The sequence below is a fragment of the Patagioenas fasciata genome, chromosome 14 (genome assembly GCF_037038585.1).
Source record: "Patagioenas fasciata isolate bPatFas1 chromosome 14, bPatFas1.hap1, whole genome shotgun sequence".
NCBI classification, from domain to species: Eukaryota; Metazoa; Chordata; class Aves; order Columbiformes; family Columbidae; genus Patagioenas; species Patagioenas fasciata.
In genome coordinates, this window is record NC_092533.1 from 4114569 (window position 1) to 4139121 (window position 24553).

General features: G+C 49.3%; 2 protein-coding genes across 10 annotated transcripts in view; one reads left to right on the plus strand and one right to left on the minus strand.

The window, feature by feature from the left end:
• Nucleotides 1-24553, plus strand: part of LOC136107712 (serine protease inhibitor Kazal-type 5-like) — a 119498-nt gene that overhangs the window by 43737 nt on the left and 51208 nt on the right. For all 9 annotated transcript variants that reach the window (XM_071814670.1, XM_071814677.1, XM_071814669.1 and 6 more), the window contains exon 3: nt 1307-1408. The gene's annotated coding sequence lies outside the window, so the exon portion shown is untranslated. The remainder of the gene's footprint in view (nt 1-1306; nt 1409-24553) is intronic.
• SPINK1 (serine peptidase inhibitor Kazal type 1) lies at nt 18901-24437 on the minus strand. Its single transcript, XM_065849349.2, has 4 exons — nt 23859-24437; nt 22379-22419; nt 21677-21789; nt 18901-19048 (listed from the first exon to the last, which is right to left on the minus strand). The coding sequence occupies exons 1-4, from the start codon at nt 23911-23913 to the stop codon at nt 19000-19002; spliced, it is 258 nt and encodes an 85-aa protein (XP_065705421.1). The 5' UTR covers nt 23914-24437; the 3' UTR covers nt 18901-18999.

Below are 24553 nucleotides of genomic sequence, written 5' to 3' on the forward strand. Positions count from 1 at the left end.
CTCAACCCATGGCCGGCTCACCCTGCGCCAGGCTCAGGGCTTGTTGCCTTGTCATCCAAGTGCCTCTTGCTGCATCGCTGGGGCAGACGGTTGGCAATTCATGATTCTCAGAAGAGAAAAGGCAGCACGATGCCATCAACTCGTAATGATTCAGTAGCTATAACTCAAAGCAGGAGGGCTCTAGCTCAAAGAAATACCGTGATGGGCCTCCTCTGATTCCAAGATCTTATTCCTCTGTCATGCAGGGTGGGTCCCCTTGTCCAGGTCTTTGGTTCCTATGAGCTTAAACCAAGCTCAGAGCTGGCTAGGAGAGCTGCAGCTGTGATTATAACTAGATTGACCTTTCTAAACACTTCTCTTCCTCTAGCTGGGGTTGGAGCACAGCTTTCCAAGCCAGAAGGCTGATGTCAGGATTGCTTCATTCAGCGATGTTGGGTAAAGGCTAATAAACACCACTAAGAGCTTGCTAATAGCTCTAATTAGACTGCAGCTGATGCTTCATAAGCGGTTCTGTTTCCTCCTCCACCCCTTCTTTGCAGCTATTTCCTGGTGGTGTTGAGGAAGGTGAGGTGGATTAATGCTACTTTGGGACACAGTCAAGAGTCCCAGCTGCAAAATCACATTTTCCTCTTGGCTTTTTTTTGCCGTGGGTATGTCAGAGATTTCTCAGGGCAGCCGTCTGCTTCTGCCTGGGCTGGGTTGAAGTGCATTTGTCTTTGCTGGTGTGTTGCTGGGAATGAGCCCTAATTTGGGGGTTTGATAGACCAGAGGTAGAATGAAAATGCAGATCTGAAGAGCTATTCAGCCTTGCTGCTGGGACCTCTCCTGTCTGTGAGAGATTCAGCAAGTTGCTTCCCCAAATATATGGGCAAAGGAATCTGTCGTAAAAGGGTTTGAAGGAGTCCATGTTAAAACAAAGCAGGCTTTGTTGTAGTTTGCTTTGTGGGTTGGTGGGGTTTTTAAATTTTTTGTTAAACTTCGAGTACTTCCTACAGCGGGAAACACTTGCATGTCAAGACTTAGCTGTCTTGTGGCACGTGAGGTTTTTAAGCTGCCTTTTTTTTTAATTGGTTAAAGATCCTGACCATGAAGGCACAGGATGTTGTGCAGAACAGGAGCTCAGGGGCCCATCACTGTTCAATATCTATTCCTCAGCTATCTGCCCCTGTGGGGCCTGGGCACAGGAACCCAGCGGTCCCCCCAGTCCAGGTCTGGGGGTCACGTCAGCAGAAACATGCCATGATGCCCCAGCCGTTGCCTTGAAGCGCCGTGTGCTGCGTTTCTCATCCTGATCCTCTGTTTACAGGCTCTGAGTTTCTTATGTACGTGAGCTGGCCTGAGCAGCAGAATTACCCGGGCTCCTACAGCAGCGCCACGGAAAACGCCGTTCACCACGTCATCAGGCGAGGTGGGTTGTAAAGCCTTTGTAGGGGCTGAGGCAGAGATACTGTGGGGCTCTGCTGCTTCTTGGCTAGAGGATCCTAATTCTGGCTCTTTTCTCCTACACCTTCGATTACATATCCTGTAACGCATCTGAACAACCTGCTGTGCAACCTTCTTTCACAGAGATTTATGGGCACATTTTGAAAGCATCTTTACTCTAAGCCCCCACAAAAAAAAAAAATCAAACCAAACATGCTTTGGAATAAAACATTCCAGCAGATGACTTGGAAATGGCTCTTGCATAGCCCTGGCATTGTGTGCAGGCACATGACCCCTTATTTTGTGGACTTAAAAGCAAGTAAGCACAGTGATTGTGTTAGTAGATCTTGTTTCCTTTTTACAGAGATAAAAGCAAGGAGCAGGCTGGATTCTTGTGGGAAAGAGAGCTTTTTAAGAGATGCCCTTATTGAAACCTGTTATGGAAATAAAACAAATATCTACAGCTGGGAAAAGTAAAACAAACTGTTCTTCCCGCAGCCGTGGACAGTGATTTGCTCTGTGTGTGTTGAGCTGAGGGGTGCAGTCTCCCCCTAAATAATGTCTGGGGGAGGGTAAGAGCGCATTGCACATACAAAACAAGCTCTTGAGCATGGGCCACGGTGTTTGCTGCAGTGTTTGCAGGCGTGTGCTGAGGGTGGGGGGAGTAGAGGATGGTGAGACGAGCATCTAGAGGCCTCAGTGGTAATAAACTACAGCGCGATGTAGGTGTGAGGCTGGCGAGCCACAGTTGTGATATTGCTGGGTATTAGAGGTGAGGAAGGTGGGCTGGGGAACCTGCTTTCATTCTCTTTACCTAAGCAATGCTACTGGTCTGTGCTGGAGGCAAAATAACCCTGGGGCTGAGCTTGCCCAGCCCTGTGTATATGGAGCAAGACAGCGGCGATGGTTTGGTGCTGGGCTGGCGGTGAGCGCGCACAGTGTTAGTTCAGTTTCAACACCTCCCTGGGGTGCGAGTGATTTCAAATGGTGTGTGTGTGTTTCTGAAGGTCTGAGGGGTATTTGCAAAAGAGGAGAAAGACGGCTGTGCATCCAGGAGAACAGTCCTTTTGGGCAGGGATCCAGTCATATCTAGGAGTAATGTGGGATAAGCCTTTCTATGCAGCAACAGGCTGGGAGCTTTGGGGTTACTTCAGGAAAACGGAATTCCTCCTTTGGGACTCAAAGCAAAAACATTCCTTGAAAATGACCGAGTTCCTGGCACATTGTGTGCGAGTGGTGACATTGCTGAATGTAATGGAATGAGCGCTCGTTATTCCTGATATCCCTTCCCAACCCCTCTTGGACAGTGGTGTTTTATGGTAACATGGAGCTCATCAAACACTGTGCGTCAGTGCCTGGAAGAGATGGGATCTATTCGGAAAGCTTCTTGTAAGCCGTGCCACCACCATCCTGTGCTGAGGGCTGTGGTTCCCGGCTGCTCGAGGAGGTGCAGAGCTCACTGCTAATCCTCTACATCCCAAACCCTGCCTGTGCTGGGGAAATAAGTGTGCAGGTTCTGGCTAAGATGTTTAAGCAGCTTCTTTCTGGCAGTCTCTGCCTGGATTTGGCAGGCAGGAGGACTTTGTGACATTTGGTTCTTGTCCCCAGGAGCGTGGAGAGGTCTAAAATGCCCTGACTTCATGCCGTGCCTGCCGCGAAACCGAGAAGGTAGTTTGTCCTGTACTAGTCTGGAAAAACAAATACTTACTTCCATATTTACACCAAACTGTTGGGAGTGTGATTGATAGATTTGCTGTACCGACTCTAGATGAAAAAAGAAAAACGTACAAAGCAAAACGAGCAAGTTGAGACACAAAAAGGATGAAGCATTTCAAAGGGAAAAAAGAGCCCTGGTTGTGCTGTAAGCCACACGCTGGCTTCCTAGGTCTGGACTTGTGCTGTTGAGAAAGGCAAAGCTAACAACACCTTACTTGGTTGTTTTGAGGTTTTTTGAGACAGGTTCACACATTCCTGGGAAACCAGTGTGTTGTGTGCTGTAGGCCAGATGCTGGTGGCACAAGCTGGGAGGTGAATATCTACCTCTTGAATGTAACTAATATTAAAAATCAAATTTGCATCCTCCGTGGAGCTCTTTGTCCCCTGGTCTTCCTCATGTACGAGGACGCCAGCGTGAAGGCAGGGACATGTATGTGATGGCTGCTGGCAGCCGGTGCAGATGGGGTGCTCTCTGGCTTCATCCCAGCCTGCAAGGTGCTGCAGCAACCGAGCCCACGTGTCGCTCTTAAAGCTCCATCCTCGTGCTTCTGGACCCGTTTCACTCAGCTTTTTGCCTCTGGTGCAGGGAAGCTGCGCACAGAGGAAGGTGCTGGTCTGTGATTGCTCCTTTGAGACCCTGTGAGGTTCTGTATGGACATTTTGGGCCTTTCTGCCTTGATTTTTGTAGGGCTCTCGGATCTTCTGCCTTAAGGAAATGGTCTTTCACCTGATTCCTTGCACAGCATTGAGACAGCAAAGAGCCTGCTTGCTCCACAACCTTCCCGTTCAGCCATCCTGGGAGGGTTTGAGAGATTTGGCAGGGCGCCCCATGGTGGAGAATTTTGGTGTTTAATTGCACCGTCTGTTTTTCTTCTCAGCTGTTTGCTTGAAGGCTCTTGAAATGCAAACAAGGCCAAAACGCACAAATCCGGAGCAATGCACACAAGTAAGGGCTGTGAGAACTGGTTTTAGGATGATTCCATCGTTCCACCTTCTTCGATGCGAGTTCATGAAGCATGAAATGCTCTGCACAGGCAGTCAGGGTGCTCAGAGCTGCCTCGTGTGTGCAGAGCAAGCGCTTTGAGGTGTATCCTCAAACATTTGGAAATGCAGCAGTCGTGAGGACCGTGTTGTGGCAGAGCAGTGGAGGAGCTGTAGAAGTCTCCCAGGAGGTCTGGGATGTGAAACTGTGTCTGGTGAGAAATGGCAGGAAATGTCCCATTTTAGAGGTTCCTAGAAATTCCTTGAAAAGGAAATCCTGGACGCCCTTGGCTGATTCAAAGGGACTATTTATTTCCTTTAAAGAAATCTAGGATTTATTTATTTATTTAGCTTTAAATATTTTAATCTAAATCTAAGCTGAATCTTTTAATTTATAGGGTTGGTGAAATATGCGGCAGGATAATTTTGAAATGGAAAACTGATGGGAAAATTTAATTCTTACGAATAAATTTCTGGAGAAGAAAATTGGAAGTTTCAGGAAAAGTCATCAAAAACAAAGCACTTCTACAGAAAAACTCCATTTCACAAAACAGCCTTTCTGTGGAAAGCTGTTCAGCTTGGGAGGTCCTGGAGAGGGGTGTGTGAAGCTCACAGAGCGATGCTTGGGAGGAAATGTTTTCGGTGACACGTGTTGACTGAATTGATATCAGTCACAGCCCTCAATTTTGCATCATAAAACCCCTCCCTTCCCTTTTGGAGATTCGGGCTAGCTTTGTATGTGCATCCAGGAGACTGAAAACAGACAGACCGACTGCAACCAGGTGACCTGGGCTGCATGAATTTTCAACTGTTGTCCAAATGTCACTTTGTAAAAATCCTTTTGGACACTTTGCTTCGTAGCTCGGATCCTGTCCTCGCACAGGAAGGCTGGACACCCCCGGAGCTGCGCCCAGCAGGGTCTGGTATTAGAGGTGATGTCTGTTTTGCCTGACACCAGCCAAGCTTGTCTAATTATTTTGGAGGAGAATTGGATGGCAGTGCTGAGCGAGAGCTATTAAACTGGGCACCTGTGGATCCTGCTCAGTGTGCCTGTGTGCTACAAGCCTACACAGGTTTCTGCAGTGTCTAGTACCAGCAGGCGACACTGATGTCATACAGACTTGGACAGCATAATTATTGTCACACCCCATCCTCCTTCCTTAGTGCAATTTGCTGCCAATGCTGTATTAACAAAAAGGCGAGAAAAAACCCCCACCTTTCCAATGTACAGGTAGTAATAGAGGTGTTTGTGTGGCAGTTGTTACTGGTGTAATCTCGGTGGTTAGACAGTTCTAAGTGGGATTTAAAACAAAGATGCCAAAACAAATAGCAATGAGTTGGATGGTCTATTAGGCACAGATCGTTTGAATCACTCGGTGCAGGAAGAGTTTTACCTGGTTTGTGATGCATTGGCAGTGCCAAACGAGAAGAAAAAGGGGTATGGCTCTGGTGGGACATGCCACCAAGGGGTGGGCCAGCACCAGATTGCAAGGGTAGCACCAGGCAAGGCTTTTAAAGCAGCTGCATCTGTTGGTCCTTTCTTGGCTGTGGGACTTGGGCTTCCCATTTTCGATGCCCCGCATGGAGGGAAGGTTTGGCACTTATTTGGCACTGTGCTCCGAGCCTGGAGGCCAGCTGGATTCTCACCTCCCCACCTGCTGAACTGCAGACCATGATCCCAAAGACTGGTCATTATGCTTTTGTCTTCACTTGGTTAATTTTGGTGTTTCTCCAGAGCAGGACCTTTGTCCTGATTTTCAATCATTTTAATCCAAAGCTGGTGTAAGTATCAATAAGGAACCAGGGAGGTACATCCACCCTTCGGTCCCAGCCTAGGCTACCAAGATCCCCAACTTCCAGAGGACCTGCTCATTTCCACTCACTGCTGTTTAACGCTTGGGCCACTGGAGTTGAGATGCCATTCACACCTTCCAGGCATGTGGATATATTGTGCAAGGAGCTTTTATTGACAGCATCGTGTTTCTCACTTGAAGTCCCCATGTGAACCCCAGTGAGAGGTGACGAGGCTGTCGGGAGAGGGGACCACAGCAAAACAGCCAGCTAGAGCCAGGTATGTGTGGAGGACACTTGTCCCACCAGCGAAAGGACAAGGATATCACCTGTTTTGGCCAAAGGTGGCACATCCTCTTGCCTCTTCTGGGAACAGAAGCCCCTTTTCTATCCCCAGCAATGACCTTTGCACACAGAGAAAAGCAGAATTCCACAAACTAAAGATTTGCAGAACATGTGTTTTCCTAGGGCTACGCAAAAATGGCTGGTGTTTGTCAGTGATGGGTAGATGAGGAAACAGAAGTTTCAGGGCCAGCTGGTTTGTTTATTTTTGTGAAATTAGTCTGCTTCTGGTAAAGCTCTAATTGACCAGGTCTGCCCTGGGAGTCCTGGCTGTGCGCGGTGGCCGCCTCCTTGCAGCCGTCATTTGCCTCAACTTACCCCAGTTTGCTGGAGGCGTTTTTTCTCATCCTCTCTTTTTGCTAGTTTTATTTCTGCCCGTGTAATTACTTATTCACTTAATTCCTGAAGAGAAAAGAAGCAAAACCAAGCAACTTGGATGGAAAGACAGATGAAGAGCTTCTTCTGTACTGGAGATCGTCAGGAATTAATTTCTGACATCCTTGCCTTGGTGCAGTCCAGGCTTCATTAAAGCATTTGCAAAACTCCTCCTGGCAGTACGCATACAGCACAATAATTTGCATTTCCCTATAGATTGAACCGATATCTGCCTCGGGGTCTGGCTGGTCTCGTTTAGGAAATGTTTGTGTTGCTTGCTGCTGCACGGAAGGGACTCTTTGTACTATCTTTTGCATAACAAAACAGTGTATGATTTCAGCAGGGCATACAACATCAAACCATCTGAGGAGGCGGCGAGTCCCTGCCGTGGTTTGTTCAATAGATGGAGAAGCAGAGTGTGAAGATGACGGGACAGTGCTCATGGTCATGAAAATAGGGTCTGAGCTTGGCACTAGAGTCCCTAACGTAAAGAGGAAAGTCTTGGTCGCAGAGCTGAATGGATGGAGCTGTCAACAGGCTGTGCATCCCCTCCTGGACTCGCATTTCCCCTGTGTGTGTGATGTGGTGGTCTGATTGCTCAAGGACACACAGAGCCTGGTGTTCTCAGACCTCGATCAGCCAAATAAACAAGCTGAAGTTACTGCGAAGTGGCTGTTGTGCTGTGACCTGGGGAAAACGTGTGTCTGCAAACGCCTGGTGCCGCCAGCTGCACGGGCGCCCCCCGGGAAGCAGCCGGGTGGGAGCCACACCAACATGTGATTTAATAATTTTGTTTTCATTAGAAAAGGTGGGAACTGGTTGTACTGCGGCGAGATGAGCCAGTCGTCATAAGCACTTCCAGGAATTTAGCTGTTTGCTGTTTCTTGAATGGATCACGCTCACGCTGCAGGTTTACTGGAAATCGGTGGCGTGGGCAATCACCTGCTAGAGCCACATTACAGGAAAACTTGTTCTGGTTTTGTTAAATAGAACAGACAATACCCAGGGTCCAATACATATATCATGGGATGGAGATGATGGGCAACTGATCTAAAATGCTCCTGGAAATGTGCATTTTGGCCTGGGTGCAAGCTGTGGTGTTAACCCTTTCGGTTCTCCTTTGGGAGGGCATGGGCTGCTCCAGTGTACATGGAGTCCCCCAGTATTAGGCATGGCATTATTCTCACTTACGTGCACATAATTATATGTAGCAACTTCTTTTAAAGAGTTTGAGGCAATGTAATGACTGTAATTAGGCTGCCATATACAACATAAAAAGAAAAAAATCCCCAAAACATGGAACACATTGAGCCAGGGTCTTATTAGTAAGAGAGTAAAGTTTAAAAAATGTGAATATTTATTGTGTGCTTTATGAAAACCCAATGGCCTGGCACTGACTGTCCATTCCTGTGTGTTTTGACACCCTCGGGTGTGACTTGCGGTGGAGGGGCTGCAGCTGTCCCCTCTTACTTGTCCCCTCTTGCTCCAGACTGATGCTGCAGGTCCCTGAGCAGAAGCTGGCCCGGGCAGGCTCTGCTAAAACCCAGACAACTCTTCTTAAGCTTGAGTTTTTCTGCAGAGCACATTCCTTTGGCCAAAAAGAAGCATCAACCAGCCTGTGCTGGTGTAGGAGCTCATAAAAGTGAAGAAACCCAAAGGCTCTTGCACCAGCAAAGCCCAGTTTGTCACTTTTCCCTCCCCTGGAGCCCCATGCTAGGACTAACCTATGTGGAGCAGCCAGCCCAGGCTTTAGCAAGCTGTGACTGCCACGCTGGGTTTATTCGCAGGTTCCCATAGCACTGTTCTCCCTGGGCATCCTCTCCTCCTCTGACCTTCCCGAGTGACTTGTTGACTGGGAGAGACTGCTGGGTGTTTAGGGGGAGCTTTGCTCCTCTTTCAGCTCCCAGGCCCACAATGGAAACGCCAGCATGAGTGAAGTAAACAGGCAGGCACCGGAGGGAGGGGAAGGATTAAAACTCTGAGTAATGACTGAAATGTCAGACATTTATTATTAAGTCAGTCCTGATGTTGACAGCTGAGCCCATTAAAAGCATTCTTGATCAAAAAAGCCAAAGGCAAACCTGATTCCTAAATATCCCAGTTGTTCTTTTTGGCCTAGTTTTTAAAGTCTTAAGAAGGAAACATAATTTTAGAAAATATTTACAGACATGAGAAATCATGAGATTTCATCACGGTTGGTGACTTGACGGATCTGCAGGGGACAAGGACAGCAATTAAAGAGCAGGAGGACGAACAAATTCTCACATCTCCTTTGCAGAGACAGTGTCAGTTTTAGAAGTCAAAGAGTGTGTTGTTTGGGCTGGAAGAGCAAGAAGTAACCAGGTCTCAGTGTGAGGCTTTGAGGAGCTCTGAAGGCTTTCAGGATGTTAACAGAGTAGTTGTGAGCGAGGCTGAGGTCTGACAGACTTTGCTGGGAGCTATAAAGGTGAAATGATTGGTGCTGTGTTGTGTGTCAGCGAAGCAGAAATGCCAAAGAACCGCTCTGAATAATGCATGGTCTTTGCGGGTCAAAGTCTCCTATGAGCAGGTTGCTGGAAAAGGCTTGATGGAGCTTACCCTAAGCATTATCCATAGATTTCAGGTTTGGATAAGGGTAAGAATAGAGGACAGCAGTAGGAACGGGGAGAAGGATAGAAAATCTGACCTAGCAGGAGAGATGGAAAGAAAGAAAGAAAATCGTTTAGTGAAGATGGAGGCAAAACAGGATAAATGTGAAGGTCTTTAAATGTGTAAAAAAGCTACTGAAAAGAGGAAGAAAATGCTGTCTGTCTGTCTGTCTTGCCTGGGAGAAGACATCACAAGTGTAAACCAAAACAGAAGGAGACAGATGCTGGGAAATGGTTTCTTGGAGAAGCCATAGAAATTCCATTACTGGAAGCCTTTGAAAGGAAACCAGAAAAACACCTGGTATGGTTGGTTTTGCTTTGACTTCCTTAGGCTCCTTCAAGCTTTATTTTTTATGAGCACATTAATTCATGGTTATTACCATGATATTAGAGAGATGGCCCAGCTGCTGATGGCATTTTGGAAGGATTCAACTCCAGAGCTGCAGAGTTGGACACTGCCCAGACCGACTCTGAGGGCAAAGTCCTTGGTGGCTGAGCACTGAGGACCAAATGGAAGCTGTGAACAGATAAAAGCATCTCTTGATATCTATTTCGGTTCCTTGTAAGTGAGCAGGAGCACACCAGACAGTTCACCAGTTCCCCCATGGCTGGGCAGGTTCTCCCCCACCAGTTCCCCCATGGGCTGACTCCCAGGTTCAGGGATGTGGCAGAGTGTGACCGAGGCCTCCAGCCCAGCTGACGTGATCCAGAGACATTTCTGGGGACAGTTCATCTCCTCTGTGTCCAACCACACAGATGGAGATGTTGACCCAAGGTAACTCCTGCCTGGCTCTGCCAATGGGTACATGGTGCCACCGGGTCCTTGGCCAGGACTTGAGCTGAGGCTGCGCAGGGGGGTGCCAGGCCCTCACATCTGCCATCAGAATCAGATCTCCCATCAGAATTACCCAAACAGCCTCATTTTCAGATCAGACAGGAGGGAACTGGAAGGATACGAGCGGATGGCAGTCGCTTGTGTGGTGGTTCACATCTCCACGTATCTCAGGTTCGTGGTGCCCCTGGGAACTGCACAACTATGTTCTCCTGATGAAGGACATATGCTGGAAACACAGTGCTTGACTAGATGGACCTTTGGGGCTAGAACAGCCGCTCCGATGTACTCATTTAAATTTCATTGATTTTTCTAAAGAATTATTTCTCCCTTGATGGTCTGGAAATAAAACCTCTTGCCCTGACTGGCGCAATAACCTAATGATTTCTATCTATTGACGAGGTGGTTTTCACACTCCCTCTCAACATGGGCAAGCTATTCTTCTACATGCTCAATCAGAGAAAGATAAAATTACATTTATGCACCTCCTGCTGCTTCCCATTACACTTCCCCTCCCGACTTTCCAGGGGCAGATGTTCATGTGCGATTCCATCTACCGGCTGGCCAGTGAGTTACCCAGCATCAGATTTTCACAGGAATATCTCCTCTTGATGTGGGCAATGCCCAATTAGGCATTTTGCCAGGCTACAAGTTTGTGGTGATATTTTTAGTTTTCCTCTGAGGTTCCTTTTTGTCTCTAGCCTTATCTTGGCTGAAGCAAAACAGCTTGCGTGGCTACTCTTCATGCCTCAATCTGATTTCTGGCTCATTTCTCATGGTGCAGCCAAATGCGTGCAAAGCAAGCGAGGACACGGCGTTGCGCTGACCCTTTTGCACAGGGCGCTCGTGCCAGGCTGGTCACCCAGAGCCGAGGTCTTGCTTGAAGGATTTCCCAAACTTAAATGCTTTGAACAGCAGCAGCGGAGAGGTTGTGTGGAAGCTGATTTGATGACCCTGCAGGTGTATGACAGCGGGTTGACTGGGCTGCCTAAGGGTAGTGCCAAAAAGATGCTATTTTCCAGCTTCCACTTTGATTAGGATCTTTCTGGCCATTATGTATATATTAGATGTCACTATATATGTGGGTCAGGATTTTGGATGAAGAAGCCTTCATAGGTTTTTCAACCACACTGTTTCCAGCGTGTACAGTCTCACAGTATCACAGTATCACAGTATGTTTGGGATTGGAAGGGACCTCAAAAGATCATCTAGTCCAATCCCCCTGGTGGAGCAGGAACGCCTAGGTGAGGTCGCACAGGAATGTGTCCAGGCGGGTTTGAATGTCTCCAGGGAAGGAGACTCCACAACCTCCCTGGGCAGCCTGTTCCAGTGTTCTGTTACCCTCACTGAGAAGTTCTTTCTCAAATTTAAGTGGAACCTCTTGTGTTCCAGCTTGATCCCATTGCCCCTTGTCCTATCATTGTTTGCCACTGAGAAGAGCCTGGCTCCATCCTCGTGGCACTCACCCTTTATATATTTATAAACATTAATGAGGTCACCCCTCAGTCTCCTCTTCTCCAAAGTAAAGAGCCCCAGCTCCCTCAGCCTTTCTTCATAAGGGAGATGCTCCACTCCCTTAATCATCTTTGTTGCCCTACGCTGGACCCTCTCCAGCAGTTCCCTGTCCTTCTTGAACTGAGGGGCCCAGAACTGGACACAATATTTCAGATGGGGTCTCACCAGGGCGGAGTAGAGGGGAAGGAGGACCTCTCTCGATCTACTGACCACCCCCCTTGTAATACACCCAAGGATGCCATTGGCCTTCCTGGCCACAAGGGAACAGTGCTGGCTCATGGTCATCCTGTTGTCCGCCAGGACCCCCAGGTCCCTTTCCCGTACACTGCTCTCTAATAGGTCATTCCCCAACCTATACTGGAACTTGGGATTGTCTCCAGCTGAAATCCTTGAAGACTCGGTTCTGGAACTCATTTCCTTTTTTTTTGCATCTCAGTGGGTCATCCTGGCAACGTTTTCCCGGAGCTAGCAAGAGTTGTGGACTTAGATTAGCCTCAAGATCCTGAAAGTGACGCACTGTGTCGCTTGTGGAGGCTGTACAGACATCCACTGCCCTCATTAGCAGGAACTTTTTTGCATGGGGAAGTGCTTCTGCTGTCAGGACTGGTTACTAGGGGTGGCCTTGCTCTCATGAGCCTTATTTTTGAGAGTGGTAGTTCAGCTCTGCAAATCTAAATATATGTTTCCTTGTCCAGATGTCCTATTTAGGCCAAAGCCCGCACTTTGCCTGTAAAAGAGTTGGAAAAGCATGGACTTGCCTTTGAGGTCAATTAGCTGCCTCCAAGGCAGGAATTGTCTTTAAAAGGAGTTGGATTGGGATAGGGAACGTGTGCCAGAGCTGGAACCGTAAGATACTTGTCTGCCTTTGTGCCTACAGAAGTAAATTGAACTTTTCTTAATTGCTTTTTTTGGAAGTTAATTGTAACCAGGTAGCTGCTTTCCTTTTCCAAGAACTTGGGGATATTTGTGGCTTTGGAGTAAGAAGGACCAGCAGAAACAGTGGGACAGCCATTATCACCAAACCAGTGGATGTTTAGTCTTTCAAGCAGTTTTTTCAGAGAAAGACCTTGGCCTTGAACTCTGTTGTAGTTTATTTGCTCTCTTGCTCTCTTTTGCACCATCAGGCAAATGGGAAAACTCAGGGATGTTAGTGACTGTTTCTCAGCACCAAATTTAGAAGCTCTTGTTGAACTGGTGGCTGAGCTCAAGGCACTGGGGGGATTAGTGGCCAGAAACGTGGGGCTCTGTCCCAGGCTGTTTTTACTTTACTTTGCTTTAAGATGCCTTGACACAGTCTGTGCACTCCCTGTAGCTTTCCAGACATGCTGAACGGATGTGCTGTTCCCTAAAACATCGTGTCTGCAATGACAGAGCAAGACCTATGACCCCTTTGCCCTGCACTTCATGAGAGGAAGGAGGAGAGGAGCTGTGCCCTGGTGCAGATGTTTCGCAGCATCACTGCATTGCCGCTGGCTGGCAGCGGTGCAGGTGCAGTGTCCCAAACTGGCCAGGAAGGCCAGTGGAGGCTGGGAGAGTCACATCTGGGCAGCCCCTTCCTCTTGGTGATGTGCACTGAACAATTCCTTTGGTTAACAAATTCCTGTGTGTTTGTGACCAGGAGTGGGGTGAGGAAAGAGGGGTAACTCCTGCTCAGGCGCTGGGACAGCCAGAAATTCTTTCAGCCCAACTTCAGCGATGCCACTGCAGCTGTCCTTAGTGTCTTGCTGGGGCTGGATCCGGAACTGGGCTATGCCCATAGGTTTTAGTCCACTTTGAATCAGGCGTTTGTGCCATCTTGCTGTCACGTGCAGTAGCTTGTCCCCTGCCTATGCACCAGCACGTGTCCATTGGCGCAAGTGCTATGAGATGCCTTTCTCTGCCCCAGCCATGCCTTGCCTACAACTTCAGTCTTGCCTCTGCTCCTTCTTCCCCACCATGTTTCAGCTGAGGTGTTCTGGGTGGCTTTCACTTCAGGACTTGGCATCCTAACCCTGGACTTAAACACAATCTGTACGCGTGAGGACGATGGTGAGGGACACGGTGCCCCGGAGCGCGCCATAGGGCGTATAGGGAAGGCTGCTGTTTTCCTTCCCCTGTATGGATGCTGACTTGAGGAAAGAGGGCTGATACGGGGTCACTGATTAATGCATCAGATCTTGGTCCTGAGAGGGATGCCACCTGCAAGCTGGACACTTGCACTTACCTAATGTCTTTGTGGCTTGAAGCCGTGTTAGCACCATCTGCCAGCAAAGGAGAGCTGCCCAGCACCCTGCAAAGCGGCTGTGGGGGTGGATCTTCATTGCTTTCTTGTGGATCTTCACATGCTTTCATGCCAGGGTGTGCTGGGAAGGACCTGACCTACTCCCAGAGGCCAGCAGCCCCTATGAGGGTTTAAACCACACACATGCTTTTCTATTTGTTGTATCCTTTCACAACTGGTAAAGCGCTTAAGTTTTTGGAAGGAGCATGCAATCCAGCCCAGCTGAGCTGTGCTACAACAACAGGTTGTTCTTCTGGCACAGGTGAAGGACAGGACCTCTGCCTGGGAGCTTTCCGGGAGTTGTGCTGCTTAGCTGGAAGGAAGCAGAACTTCTCAGCATCGAATCTACCCGCAGTGCTAATGCTGCCTGCAGTGCCGGGAGGTCTCAGGCAGTGCGCAGAGCACAAGGAATCCAGCTTCATGTGCCAGCACCATGTGGAGCTGGCACTTCCAGCCCCTCCTGTCCCTTGCTGTAAGTGAAGAGTGCCTGATGCAGGATGACAGCCAGAAAACTAGTGTAGGAACATTGGCAGGGTTGCATCACTGTCTGCCCTGGCTGCAGAGCACTTTGGATGCTCCCGATTCCTGGAAGCTTACTGTTGTTTGATAAATACAAACTATTACTGTCATTCGACTTGTCTGTAACAGCTCAGAGACATTAGAAAGCAAAAGCTGAGGTCCTGCTTTAAATTTGCAGCTCTAGTTGTGGCTATTTGCTCCATGTCTGCGGTTATCATGGTGCTTTCAGCCTGCCAGTGAGAAGTGTCCGCTCCCTCACTTAGCGATGATCCTGCCGCAGCCCCACTAAGCCCTATGGACAGTCCGTATCGGTACAGAGTCACTTCCAGCTCATTCCCATATGTTTGCCAAGGACAGCTTTTCCCCTCGGTAGCCTGAGCTGTGGTTTAGATGGAAGGAAATTTGCAGTTTAAAAGCATCCTTCCTTTTCAGTGAGACTTTTTTTGCTTTGCAGCAAATTAACACTATAATTTCCTACCCGGGTACTTCCTTCTCTGGCCTCAAGCTTGGCAGCACAGCCCTCTAACATAGCGGTGTTGCTGCACTGTGCCGGGCAACTGTCTCCCCAAAACTGTTTGTATTTCCTGGCACTCCTGACATCTCTTGTTGAGGCTGTCACAACAGCAGCAGCTGACTTAGCAGGAGCTGGAGCGCAGACCTGACCTGTAAAGGAGAGCAGGCTCTGGACCTCTACTCTGGCTGTGGGGACACTGCTGTCTGCACCCTTTGCAAAAGGCCAGAGCCAGGAGGTGACACACGGCAGCATCATAGCACAGACAGAGCCTTTCACTGACAGCATCTCTTTCTGCCAACTGGCCAAACTGGGTTTAATGCAGCTCCCTCCCCAAAAAAGTCTCCTGGAACTGAACACACCCCATGAAAAGTGCACTTCAGCAGCGGTAACAAATCCGAGGAGGGCTCTGCTTATTTCTAGACTAGAAAAACAAATCTGATCTTGAAAACAGGACTGAAATAGAAGCTGCCTTAGCAGAGAAAGGCCTGGAAAAGCTGCAGTGGGCCAAGGCAGTGCCAATGCTGCCCCTTCCATATAGGTTTGAAAACAGGAATGTTTTGGAAGTACCAGAAATGCGGAGCTGCTTCTCAGCTGTGGTCTTGCATCTCGCTAAAGTCCCTTGGTCTAGTTCTAATTCTGACTTTGCGCTTTGCTATCATGACATTATAAATTCAAATGTCACCAGTAATAGAAATAGATATTCCCTCCCAGACGGGAGCTTAGGTGAAGTGTTTCAGGAGGCGGAGGGGGAAGGGCTTCCCTGGCTGATTTTTACAAGAATTTTTACTGGCAGAAAAGTCTCAATTTTAAAGAAACATGGTTTTCTGATCAGAAAATACTCCCCTGGGCCATTTGTCCTCAGCTGTCTGGTTTTCATAACTCTTGTGACATTCCTAAGGCTTGACAGTACCCAGGGCTGACTTGCAGGCACTGAGCTTTGAAAAGCTTCCACCTGAACAGCAAGTCCTGGCAAAGGAGCGCGGGAGAGATGTCCTGGGGCTGGAGGAGGTGAAGGGTGGCATTGCCAGCTGCAAACCGCCTGCTTCCCCCGCAGATGTGCTGGTGCTCCCTGGGGCAGGCAGGCTGGGAGCTGGCATGGTGCTGGGCTACCACAACCGGTGTGGTTATTTTTGGCATTTCCCCCTTTGTGTCGTTCAAACACTTGCTATTCTGAGCAGTGCAGTGGGGCAGATGTTGTGGTTTTCCATGCCCGCACTTTCCCAGGCAATAAATGATGAGCCCCTCCATGTTTGTACCATCCTTGGGGGTCCTCCTTGACCACCGTGCCCCTGCAAACCCCTTGGCCTTCGCCGCTGCCCTGGCTGAGCCCTCTGGGAACAGCCAGAAGGGAAGAAGGAGGGAGGCGGATGACTGAGACTCTCCCATGTTTTGGTGAGCCCTGTTTTTCTGCAGTTGCATCATTTAAAATGTGTTCGGGGCTCTCCCAAACACCCACTGCCAGAAGCGCTGCCCTTGGAAGTTGACCTGAAAAGCTACAGCTGTTTAGGCAGACAAAGAAAAGAAGAATTGAAGCCATTACCCTTTTTTCCTCCACTGTCCCTTTTGGTTTTTCCCCTGTGAGCTTGGCAGCACTGGGAACAGCATCACAGAGACACGGAGAGTCAAGTGTGGTCTCGGAAAAGTCATGCGAGCAGCACGACTCCAGGCTCTGGGGCACGTGGAGGGTGCAGGAGCAGCTGAGATGAAGTGTCCCCTTCATCTTCAGTGGAAGAATCTTTATGGGGGCAGAAGATTGACTTTTGAGGATGAGTCTCCTATAAATAAAACTAAACCTGGTCTAGGGGTCAGTAAAACACCTTTGCACCTGCTCAGGCTTCCTCACATTTGCACTGGTTCAAACCAAAATGGAATACGGACAGGAACTGTTCCCTCCTGGAAACTTGCCACCGGTTCTGCCTGACGTGTCCCTGCTGTGCAGTTACCTACAGGGTGGCCCCTGACCTGCTGCTTCCCTTAATCTCAAGCCTGATATGGACCTCGCTGTGGAACAGATGTGGTTGACATTTAGCAGGAACGCTCGTTCTCGTCAGAACAGTGCCTGGGGAGGTGCAGCGTGTGCTCAACCATCCAGCCGGCGCAACCTGCTGTTTTGCAAGCTCAGTCAGCACCTCGCTTCATTGAAGAAATGCTCTTGGCTAATACTGGGTGATGTTTCCCAGACATGGCATGGGCGGGAAAGATATTTTGCTTGGCATAAACTGGCCTCAGTGCAACCTCTTCAGTGTTGTCTGGGTGGATGAAACCAACTTGGATGAGTTTGGAGCTCAGCTGGTTTAGTCATGCCATGAAGTCAGAGAGCAGCGAGTGAATAGCGAGAGAAGGCTCAGCCTCCCCTCCTGCCAGACCCACTTGCAGAGACCTCTCCAGGTAAAAGCTATGCTCCTTTTCTTGTGATGCAGCAGAATCAGAAATATCCCAGCTGCGGGAGCCGTACTTCCACCATCTCCTTTGTGCAAAGATGTTGAGGCAATTTACAGTCCCAAGCCTATTTGGGGCTACCACCTTTAGTGCATTAATTTTACATACGGGCAAAGTGAGGTATTTTTCGTCTCTCCCTTTGACCACAGACAGACTTGTTGGCAGATCTGGGAAGAGAAGCCTGTGCTGCCCCCCTTCCCAGCTGCATCTGCTTTCATCTGAGATTTCAAATGAGCACTAGAGCTTTCTCTCAGCTCAACCATACTTTTTTTTTTGTGTTCCAGCCACTTCTTCAAGGAACATAAAGAGAACTCAAGAATATCTTTCTAAACACAGTGGAGTTCAGGATTTGCGAAGAACAAAGCATTTGGTTTGCCCAAAATACAAATGGATGTTTATTCAAGGGCTGTAATTCGCAGGGAACCCTGAGAGGCTTCAACCCTTGGCTCTCTCCGTTCTGTCCCAGGCTATTTTGGGTTGACTCATCACAGTTCTTTGGCACAAGCAGTCGGGTGCTGAGAGCTTTGGGCAACAACTGCAGAGCTGTGCCAGTGTCAGGCAGCCACATCCCGCAGCACAGGACCCACGGGCAGAGCCTCTGGGGCCAGTTGTGTCCTTTCAGCCCCCCCAAGACAGAGCATGAGGTCCTTGTAAACCACCCCCGGGGGTGACAGAGCGGGATGTGAAGCGCTGAGCGCCTCGGCAACCCCCCTCCAGCGGCTTTCACCCTCATTACAGGGCTGGAAGAAGCACCGACATCTCGTTGCGGCCCCGTCGAGGGTCCAGCGCCGCTTCCCCCGCACCCCGCGCGTCCCGGCCGGGTCCCCCCGCGGCCGCCGCCGCTTCCCGCCAGCTGCGGGCCCAGCATCGGCACCGGCGGAGCAACAGCGGCCTCCAGTGCCGAAACCTCCTCCCTTTCTCCAGCCAGGGACCCGCACCCCGCGTCCCGCTGCGCCGGGAGCCGCAGCTCCCCTCCCGCCAGCCCGCAGCCCTGGGGCCCGGGCATAGGTGCCGGCAGCACAGCTCACCACGGCCACTGGAGAGAAAAAAGGAGCTTTTGCTTGGAAAAATGGAGTATTTTCGGTTTTCCGAGGCACTGGGCAGCTGTGATCTGCAGGACGGGTCTGATGCTGGTGGTTCTCGGTGCACAGGGACTGTGGGATGGGGCACCGACACACGGACAAGGAGGGAAACAGATCCTGATGGCGATGGCTTGTTGGGCTCTTCCTCCCTGCAAAGGCTCTGGAGGAAGGGCTTTAATGCCTTGCATTTAACAAAAGTAATTGCAAGTCATGAGAATGGTAAAAATCTCCTCTTGCTTGGCAGTTTAGAAAAAGAAAACACAATTATTGATGCAAAAAAAGAGCCTTCTTGTTACGGCAGAGCCTGGCTCTCTCCTTGGGCATGTCCCAGCCTTGTCCCTGGGGCTCTGTCAGTAATTTGCTCACAGCTCTTTACGGACATTACTGAAACAAACCGTATTTTTCAGGACGGTATTTTAAATGTCAAGGAAAGGGTTCCGCTGTGTGTGTAAGAAACCCCAGTATAAGACATGGCAATGCTTCAATTTTATTAGGCGTTTGTATAGGTGAGGGAGAGCTTCGTGCTATCTTCTCCGGAACGGTTGCGCCTTTTAGTTTTGAGCAGTCTCGGAGCGCTGAGAGGGCTATTGGCACATTCCCCTGTTCTTTATGCGCACTTTAGTGCTTCTTTTCCTGGAAGAGACATTAAAAATGCTAGAGGATGCCTTCAGGTCCCTGATACACAGAAGTACCTGGTTCAGAGGACATGGAAAGAAAAGAAGGAAAATACTGCTTAAATCATCATTTAAGTGTTATTCACAGTTAGTAAGGCCACATACTCTTGACAGGGAGTTCAGGGTTACCATGGACATGTGTTAATTAATTCCAATAAGCTCAAGAGCTGGCGCTTCCTGACACCTCCTGGCAGAATAATTCACCTCCGTGCTGTAGGACAGCACTAAGACACCTCTGATGCCTGCCTGGCTGCAGGCGATAAAGGTTATGACTTTGTTTTGTAGGTTTTTACAGACAAATATCTGCTATTGTTTCTTGCTCAGACTCGGGCCTGCTCCCTCCTGATTGCTTCTGCAGCGAAAGTGAGCAAAATACTAAAAAGGCACCTGCAAAAAATTATTGTTATTATTTTTTTGCCCAGTAGTGTGCCTCATTACTCTGAATTGTTCCATTTGCACGTGGACTCACGATGTTCTCCTCTTTGAAATGACAAAACCATTTTTCAGGTGCGTAGAGGAATGATGGTAAAATGATTTTTAAGCTGTTTTGTGTTTTGCAAAAAGTATTTTGCATGCTGGTCACAGTGAAGTGACCGAAGGCGACAAGTGAGACACGGCTGCCACAGGGACCCGCCAGATGCTCTTACAGTAGTTGTTCCCAGACTCCTTGCACGACTCCAGCTCTTGTCAAACCGATTGCACACACAAAACTGCAAATGACACTTCATCCTACCTCTTGGCTACCTGACTTTTCCCCATGGATCAAAGCTTTACAGACCAGGACACTCCGTTTATCCCTCCCCTGAGATATTTGGCACCAGGCAGCTTCAAAATCCTGGCACCTGGCCAGATCGCCCTCTGACCGGGAGGCCAAATGGCTGTTGTTCCAACCCGAAAATGTCTTTGGGAACGTTACAGGGGAGCTGCAAGGCTCAGGGCTTTGTCCCACAGGAGCAGCACATTTCCAGTTGCAGCTGCTGAGAGTTTGCACAAACGGAACTTGGAAGAAGTGCAGGGACACAGCGCCTGTGTGTGCAAGGTGGGTGCCAGCACTGGCTTCTGGCCAGCTCTGGGTACACCACCGGCTCAGTCCTTTTCCTTTTTGTTCCCTACACTTCCATTCTTGTGACCACTGAGGTCTCCTGTCCCCTCTGAACCCACACTCTGCGCTGGGGTGACGTAGCATCCTTGATGCTGCCTTGCTCCCTGCGTAGTTGGCTTTGAAGCCTTCTGCGGTCTCTTTACCCCGCTCTTGGTTCATGGCCAAAGCCCTAACGATGTTGTGTCTGACGAACCTCCCACCCCCATCTGCTGTACAATGCAGCCGACAGCTGGTGCTGGGCTGCTGGCTTCCAGCATGGTCATTACCGCCCTGCCGTGCCGCGCCGGGTCATTAACCGCGGTGCCTTCGTTCAGGAGATCCCACTCAGCATGTCCCTGCCTGGCTGCATTGTCTTCAGCCTTAAAATGTAAAATCAGCATTTGAGCAGGCCAGGAGCAGAATATGGGGCAGCAACCTGGGTTAATGAAGGAAAGAGGGGATAAACAGACCAGCAATTCTTATCCAGGCTCTTTTTTCTGGTGACCTGGACTCTGTTCCTTGCTGCTGCAGAGTTAGCTGGGAGGCAATGCTTCTAAAAGCTGAGTTGGCTCCACAAGCCCATTTATCCAGGGATAGGAAAGGGATGAATTTGAGCTTCTGTTAGTGATGTCTGTGCTGATGGCAGATGGGCGTGTGAGCCTGATCCCCAAAAATCCCTGTCTGCACCAGGTAAAGTCAAGGGTGAAGCTCCCTTAGCCGCCCAGACTGGGGCATCCGGCCACAGATAAGGTTCAATCTTCCCAACAGAGATTTTTGAACCACCTAATAGCATTAAGTTGGAAGTAATTCCTTCACTTGTCTGACATGGAGCGCTTCCAATGTAAAAATATACTCAAAATTATCTAGGGCCCAAGCCAGATTAAATGAATCAAGTCTTGCCAGAGAAGTTGCTAACATTTGGACCTGGCCTTCTGCTAAGACAGTGCAATCTGGCACCAGCACAGATTAAATGTAAGGCTCATTCTTAAAAATATCCAGAGCAAATTGTATCCTTTCATATGTAGAGAAGACAGAAAGCAGAGCTCAGCTATAAATTGCTCGGGTGAAAAACCAGAGTTTTTTGTCAGCTACCACACATCTGAGGTCACCTAGAAAAATATTTGCCTGCCTGCATGCTAGGTCTGGGCAGACTTTGAGAACTTTGCCATTTGTCTGAGTTCCTGGGCACCCGCCAGCACAACCTGAGCAACTGCTGCAGCTTGGCGGCTGCAGGCGTGGGGACATTTGGGCCATGCGGTCCCTGCTCGTGAGCAGCTCGTGTGCTGCAAGCCACACACACAATGGACCTGGTTTTCAGGCAGAGTCCACGTGCACGGAGCAGCGGGTGCAGCACCCGTGTGGGAGGCCAGGCTCGTGCCAGATGTGCCCGGTTCACTGGCCGTGCTCCTAACAGCTGCAAGCAAACAGCTTTCTTTCTGGGAAATCCCAGGCATACGTAGTAGCCCTTGTCTGCGTGATACTTAGACTGCAGGTCCAGATACTCACAGGTTATGAGAGCACAACAGACACTCATTGCCGTATAGGAAGTTGTCCGTGCCACAGACGGGGTCAAAGATCTTTGTACAACCTCTTCTTAGGTCGTAATTGCCACAACTTGCCTGAAGACACAAGAAGGTAATGCTGAAAATGTTGAACATGCTTTCAATTTCCCAAAGGAGTTTTGCATTCACAGGCGGGTGCATTTTTTGTATGTCATCTTGATAACCCACCCCAGCTTGCTCAGAGCTCTGCTATGAGCTCTCAGAAACCCTGAGACCGCCTGTCACCATGCAGTCCCTTGGCCAGCTGAGCTCCACCTGGCACTGCTGCACACCCTTAGGAGCAACAATACCGAGTAAGTATCGCTCCATGGGCAGTGCCTGATCACGTTCTTCGCAGCTTTTGTTTCTGTGCCACAACAATTACCCGCCCTCGCGTTTGCACGCCAGAGAGTAAGGGGAGCTCTGATCTTGTTGGCAGGTAGTAGCAATATTCAGCTGAATGTGGGGAATGCACTGGGAAACAAATACGATCACTGGGATTTTGCCTTGGAAAGAGATTCCCAGATACTGGCATTTTTGGACTGACAACCCAGCAGCTCACTATACTTCCCTGTATTTAGCAAGGCTGGCTCCCCGGTTTGTGGGTTAGTGCTGAATCACTAAAGCTGGGCATAACCTTGTGCTACACAAAAATAGGAGCCTTCACCTCTATTCCTTCGCCAGCAGCTCCATCCGTCTCAGCACTTCCTAGAGTGGAGAGAGAGAGAAGATAGTTTAGCACACATCGCTTGGGCTGGCTTCAAAGGGGATCTAGTGAAGATGCTTTAGGCTGAGGACCATATGACTTCCCTCAAATACCTTTGTCCCAGCTAACAATTTCTTCCTTTGGATCTCTCCCATTATCTGCCTCTTTCCCCTGGCAGAAACACCATGATGGTGCACGGCCCTGCCAAGGCCAAAAGTAATTTCTAGTGACTTTCCCTACCAGCTACCGAGGAACAAAGGTGGCTTTTGTTATCTCTTATCATGCATCCATGGGTAACTGAGAAACTCCTGCTGATGCTGGACCAGTGCTGGAGTAAATCCAGGGTGATTTTTCTGGTGTCAGTGGGTTTGTACCACAAGGTAGCAGAACAAAAGGCAAGTTGCTGAAGGTCTCTACTAGAAGGAGGTATAGTTGGATCCTGAGGTCTCACAGCAAAGCTTGTGGGAGCTAGTTGTGACTCTGGTGAGCTTCTCCATGGAGAAGCTGTCCTCGAGCTGACAGCTGGGATCACATGGCTGGAACATGCAGTGCGTGTATTTTGAAAAACAACCTGAATTTGGTCATAAAAAGGCAGTGCTGAGAAAAAGACCTTGGGTTGCTTATAGATCGAGAAGTCATCTACACGGAAGATTTAGACTGCGTCTATATTAACAAGCAGTGTGGCCCAATAGCCATGAGTCTGTGAAGTGAAACAGTTTGGTGCTGAGGACCTGATAGCTGCACAGTTTAATGTTGTAGGGATTTTACTTCGGACTAGCTCTAGTCCAGATGTAGGACCTGTAGCTCACTACATGCTCGGTTAATCTGAAATTAGTCCAGATTTTGCGCTCAGACAGCTCTGCAATGGCAACCGCTGCTCAGTAAATGGAGTGATGGAGGACTTGTTTCAGAAACACCCTCCTGTTCTGAATGAACCCACTAACGCAGAAATCCCTGGTGAGCAGGACCTGAAGAGCAGCAACAGCTCATGTTCTCATCCCTCTGCACCATATGGGATTTTGAAAACACAGTTGGCTTGAACATTGGCTTTGGTAGTGAGAGCTGCATTTTCCCTTGTGTAGATGCATTTCCTGTCTTTTTGGCTTTGCTTTTTAAAAACCAGAATAGCACCTATTCACTCTGAAAGAATCATGCTGTCCTAGAAATCACCAGCTCCAAGCTGAATCCTCGCCATGAAGGGTGTCAGGCCAGCATGTCTGCTCGTTTTTGAGAGCAGGTGCCAGGGACCCTTTTAAAGCCTTTGCTTTAGGCTTGCTCACAGACCCCTGGTTTAATGCATCATTCTCTGGTATTCCCTGCCCAGGGCCACAGCAAGGTCCTCATCCCAGCTGCCCTGTTCCCAGGCTCACCTTCCCACACAGCAGACCTGGGAGCTTTAGCAAGGAGAGGAAATGGTTCCTCAGCAAAACGTTGCACTCACCTTGGTACCAGCAGAGTGCCAGGGAGAGGAGCAGGAAAAAAACAGTTGCCTTCATGGTCAAGGTGACGTTTTACTGGAGACAGCAAAGAGGAAATGGGGCGCTTCTCAGACTTTCAGAGATCACGTCTCTGTCATTCTATGCTGGGACTTTTATACCTTTCCCTGTCTCTGGCACCACCCTGCACAGCCAGCTCCACCTCGCAGCCTTGTCACGACAACATTCCAAGTGTGGGGACAACACCAGGTGGCAAATGGCTCATTGGTGTGTGCCAGGATGAAAGTGCCTCCGAAGCCAATGGGGTTAATGATCCTTATCGCTTGCAAGGACTGGAGCTGCATCTCAGGTGCAGGAGACCGCCTTGGGTCTGCACTGCAAGCTGGGAAAAAGCAACTTTGTACACGAAGCAGACTGGAGAAACAGGCAGGACGACAAGGGAAATCCATGTGTTTGCATGAGTAGTGTGGCTTTGACTGACGACCCTGCTGCTGCCACTTGCAGGGCTCTGAGTTAAGGTGGCTTTGGTCCACACACCTTTCCTGGCGTGATCTGCAGAGCAGAGCTTGGGTGTTGCATCCTCCCCTTCCATCCCCAAGCAGATAGGGACAGCAGCAAGCACCGCCGGAGAGCAGAAAGCTTGTATGTGCCCTGGGCTTGCTTGTGGCTGCACATTCCGTGCTGTTATTTTGACTGCGCA